This window comes from Amblyomma maculatum, unplaced genomic scaffold (assembly GCF_055883805.1).
Source record: "Amblyomma maculatum isolate TAMU_Amacu unplaced genomic scaffold, ASM5588380v1 scaffold_13, whole genome shotgun sequence".
Taxonomy (NCBI): domain Eukaryota; kingdom Metazoa; phylum Arthropoda; class Arachnida; order Ixodida; family Ixodidae; genus Amblyomma; species Amblyomma maculatum.
Window position 1 is genome coordinate 30,438,736 of NW_028146738.1, and position 5,063 is coordinate 30,443,798.

A 5,063-nucleotide genomic window follows, 5' to 3' on the forward strand; every position below is an offset into this window, starting at 1 on the left:
GAGCCGTTCAGCGGAAAGGCGCGCCTACCATGGCCGGTCCGTTCGCGCGCATTCACTAACACGCACACATCCCCATATGGCAGTCGTCTTTTTTTCTTTTTTTTTTCGCTCGTGCTGCCCGCGGCCAGGGCAATGCAACCGCGCACTTGACGCGTGGGCTGGTAGCTTACGCTTTCGCTTCATACTCTTAAAGGCGCAGCTTGAGTGTCCCCCATAATGTTCCGGACTGCCTGTCTTTGAACAAATTAGAATGAATCTGAGTGGCATACGCGATGAAATGTCCCTTTCGATAGTGTAATAAAAAATGCAGGAGTGAAAAAACGAGCAGCAAAGGGCTGGCATGGTATGACGGGCGAGGTGTTGTAAATATACTGACCTCAAACGCGGTTTCCATTGATAGATATGTTTTGGTCAAATTTTGCATTTGAGTCTATGTGAACCCCCCCTCCCTCCTTTACAGGACGAGCCTGCTGGTATACAGTTGCTTCCTGAAGAGATGAACGATGGGATTGAATGCAGTGTTTGATTTCACTCAGTGAGTCAATCAATCAATCAGTCATTCAAGGAACCAATCTAACTTTATTTCCCTGACTAAAAGACGTAGAAAAAGCGGCTTGAAGAAGATTGGAGAGCTAATCGACAGAGCGGACAGACATTTCAATCCTTAGGAGGCTCTAAAAAAATACGAACTTTCTATACGGAAGGTGTGCGACTAAAGTAAACCTGTAGACATCAGAAAGTCCTGACGAGGCTTGCGCCCTGTTAAGCTGTATTCACACGGGGGATTCCGACGAGGATGGATGTGGAAAGGAGGTGCACGACGTCACGGGCTGGGCAAACTCGCCTCCGCTGCTGAACTGGCACATTCACACGGGCGATGAAGAGTCGCCGAAGAGAGACGTCGACTGTTTCAAGCTGCACGCAGAAGGACAGGAGCGGAGAAGTACAGAAGACAGCCGTTTTAGAAGACCAGTCAGGGGAAAAAATTCAGTGAAAAAAGAACGAAAAATAAAACAAACTCGTCGGAAATGGAAGGCCCCGCCATAGAAGGATCGAATACAAAGGGCCCGGGTGGGGTAGATCTTATCTGGTCGCACGTCGCTGCGCGTTTCTTTTCCCCTCTCGCTAGTGTTACGTTTCTCCACCGAGAAGTGGGACAGCTGACGCGGCCACCGCATAGCAACAGGCAGAACCGCGAGCGGATCGGCCATTTCGACGCCGTTCATCGGCCGCGCAACGATTCCTCCCGCCGACAAGTCTCAGCGTGTTCCTGTGCGTGCGTGTGTGTGCAAAAGGTGGCCAAGCCTGGAGCTCGAGGGAAAGTGCGTCGCCCTCTCCTGTCTGCAGGAGGTGGAGGAGATGAGGTCGGAACACCTGCGATTGAGTCATTCGTCGTGAACCAACATGTTTGGCTCTCCCTTTCCTGTGAGGGTTTACCCTTTCCCTGTGAACTGGAAAAACTATAGGGGCTATGCACATGACGTCAGACACAAGGGGCGCTAGTGTCGGTGGCAACTGCGGCCATTTTTGCGGTCGTGACGTGGTGGCGCAGTGCTGCTTGCAGTGAGACGCGCGCAGACGCGACGCTTGTGCCTTCGTCCCGCGCTTGTTACCCTCCGTGAGTGGAATTGTGGATTTTGCACAAAATGCGCTTAAGTGCCTACGCACGCGAGCTGTGTGATGCAGAAAAAACTCGCTACTTGCAAAAGGTGCGTCTTTGTGACGGCGTCGATCCGCTGGACCTTCGAGGCGAAGAACTTTGTCGCGATGTCGCTCTCTACCCGCGCGTCGATTTCACCGATATCAAAGACTACCTTGTTCACACCACAAGCTTTGTGACGCGAGAGGAATTCAAAGCTTACAAGGCAATGGAGGATCATAACTTCCTGACCAGCGGTTGGGTCCAGCAGCCGTGCCTGAAGGTGCTGTCCGACGGCCGCGTCGTCATCGTTTGTCAGGTAAGCGGATTGCCTTTCTTAGTCCCGACGCCTGCAAAATGCTTGTACGATGCGCGTTTTCCGCTGTGAAGCTTACACGTGGCGAGAGCGGGGTGAACAGCAAAGCTTAAATCTAAGAGGCATTGTGACTGATTTCACACAGTTTGCTAATGCAGCGCGCGTAGAGCACAACCTGTTATCACACGCCTGGCCGTCACACGGCTCGGCTTTTTGCGATTTTTGCTATTTACCCCGTTTTACCTCATCGTTTTCGTCATGCATACTTTGCTTTTGGCTTTTCTTGCTTTCTACCCCGCCGGGGTGGCGCAGTGGTTACGGCGCTCGACTACTGTTCCCAAGGATGCGGGATCGAATCCCGGCCTCAGCGGCCGCTTTTCGATGGAGGCGAAAAGCAAAAGCGCCCGTGTGCTGTGCGATGTCAGTGCACGTTAAAGAACCCCAGGTGGTCGAAATTTCCGGAGTCCTCCACTACGGCGTCTCTCATAGCCTGAGTTGCTTTGGGACGTTAAACCCCACAAACCAACCAACCTTTTCTTGCTTTCTCGTTAGGATCACGGCATCGTTACTGCAGTACACGTTTCAGTGATAGAAAAGCCAAAAGTGTGTAAAAGAGTTCATGTATCGTTCCTAGTTTGCTTTGCTTGTCTGTCTAAACGTTCAGGTGCACAATGGATAAAAAATTTTCAAGGGTGTATGTAGTCTCACGCGCGGAGACTGCGTAAGCTTGCGAAATTTATGACTGGCCCACCTGAATTTTGAAGGCACAACTAAGATGATCATAGTGAAATTAGGTTGAACACCAGTAAGGTAATATGTCAAATTTTGGACGTCGGTTGGGTCAAATTTTGGGATTGGCTCCCTTCAGTTGTGAAGGACACCAATGAGTTCGCCATACTTGAATTAGTTTGCACGCCAAATTTCATCAAATCAAATTGCGGGGTTCGGAGAGCCAATTCTGGTGGTGCGAGCATTTAGCACCATGAGCCTGTTAATCAAAAGCCCTCTGCAAATTACAGTTGGTTAAAACAGCAAAGGAAACATTGAATAAAGAGGTTTCACTAACGCTGCGATTTTAGAGAAAAGGTTAAAAATAGGCAGTAACGTTTCGGACATTTTTTTTTTTTAATTTCAGTCTCTATTGTAACTGGTGTTTCTAGGAGTAGTTTGTTCTGTGGCATTCAGCACATTTCCATCCTTTATGCAGGTCCGGCATTCCCAGTCAGTCAGTGACAAGCCATTGACACCTTGGCTTATCATCAAGGAAGACGGTGAAGTGCAAGCTGCGCATTGTACATGCAAGGCAGGCCTCGGAGAAGCCTGCTCTCATGTTGCAGCAGTACTTTTTTACATTGATGCTGTTGTCAAGAGACGGGACGGGCAAGTATGTACGGATAAGGAAAACTCATGGCTGCCTCCAACAGTGCGATCCGTAGAGCCAAAAAAGGTTTCGAATGTAAATTTTTCGTCATTAACCATGAGGAAAAGGCTAATGGATGGGGAAGAGCCTCTTCGCAAGAAGAAGCAAAGAAGAGCTGTCAAGGAGACCACAGATGCAGAATGGGCAGAGTTTCTTCAAGCCTGTCATAGCAGCGGAAGACGGCCGGCACTTCTCTCATTGGAACCCAATTACGCACATCATTATATTCCTGTAGCAGTGAGGTTTCCCAAAGTCATCCTTACAAATTTACAGGAAGAGGACGTTCCGGGCACGTGGAGTGAGACAAGAGAGAAATGCTTTTCCCTGGCTGAAGGCCTGTCAATTGAGCATGAGGTACAGTAGCTCCAGTCAGCATGTTTCTTACTCTTAGTGTAGCTGTTTTCCTGCAGCTGTACTACCCTGCAATATCAAAAATTACTGGGGACGCTTAAGTCTCCTTATGTACTGTGAATGCGTAGTATTGTCATTAAAAAACATTGCTGCTTATCTTCACTGTCTTTCAGGTTGCCGAGTTGATTGAAAAAGAAACCAGAGAGCAGGCAAGGAGCTCCAAGTGGTTTGCCTTTAGAGCTGGCCGTATCACAGCTTCAAATGCCAAGGCTGTGTGCAGGACTTCAACGACAAACCCCTCGTTGTCTCTACTAAAGAGGCTGTGCTATCCCGAACATGCTCAATTTTCAAGCCCACAAACAGCATGGGGAAAGGAACACGAACAAAAGGCCACACAAGCTTATGTTGCTGCATCAAAGGATATTCATGTCAACTTTAAGTTCAGCCAGTCAGGTCTGCATATCTGCAAAGAAAGACCATTTCTTGCTGCAACGCCCGATGGCATGGTCAGCTGTGACTGTTGTGGCCAGGGAGTGCTTGAGGTGAAATGCCCATATAACAGTAGAGAAGAGTCAGTCAGGAGTTATGCAATGTCTGACTCATCATGTCTTTCCATTGAAAATGACAAAGTGATGCTGAAAACAGACCACAGTTACTTCTACCAGGTTCAAATGCAGATTTTTGTGTGCAAGGTGAGATACTGCAATTTTGTTGTTTGGACACTGAAGGATTATATTGTTCTTCGAATCTATGAAGACACACAGTTTTGCAGTAGAATGCTGCAACGTTGTGCGCTTTACTTTAAGCTGGTCATTTTGCCAGAATTATGCTACCGCTATTGGACTGAAAAACTTTGTATACAGCCACAAGAGGTTAGTGATGAAGACTCGGCACCACAGGATGAGGTGTACTGTGTATGTAGCGGTCCCGAATCAGGCGGAATGGTCATGTGTGACAGCAAGACGTGCAAACGTGTTTGGTTCCACTATCAATGTGTTGGTCTGAACAGGGCACCTAAGGGGAAAAAATGGTACTGCCCCGAGTGCACAGAGCAAAGTAAGAAAGCCTAATTTGTTTGTAGCAACTGACAAACTTTCATCTTTGTTTAAAAGTGAGATGCACATGGAGACCATGTGAAGGAAATAAACAGTGTGGTATCTGCAGTGTGCATCAGTTTCACTGCTGAGTGCGATTCCCTCTGCCTTTTCGCAGGGAAAGTAACAAAAAAAATTGAGAACACCTTTATTTACAGCCATTTTCTAAGTGTACTTGCATCACTTAAATAAATGTCCCACCATTGCTTGGTGGGACATTGTCATACATAATACAAACAATGG

General features: G+C 47.9%; 1 protein-coding gene across 1 annotated transcript; it reads left to right on the plus strand.

Annotated features, from left to right (window-relative positions):
- The first annotated feature begins 1,487 nt into the window (after positions 1–1,487).
- Positions 1,488–3,840, plus strand: LOC146172493 (uncharacterized). Its single transcript, XM_084586052.1, has 2 exons — positions 1,488–1,958; positions 3,163–3,840. The coding sequence occupies exons 1-2, from the start codon at positions 1,647–1,649 to the stop codon at positions 3,736–3,738; spliced, it is 888 nt and encodes a 295-aa protein (XP_084442178.1). The 5' UTR covers positions 1,488–1,646; the 3' UTR covers positions 3,739–3,840.
- Positions 3,841–5,063: the final 1,223 nt, after the last annotated feature.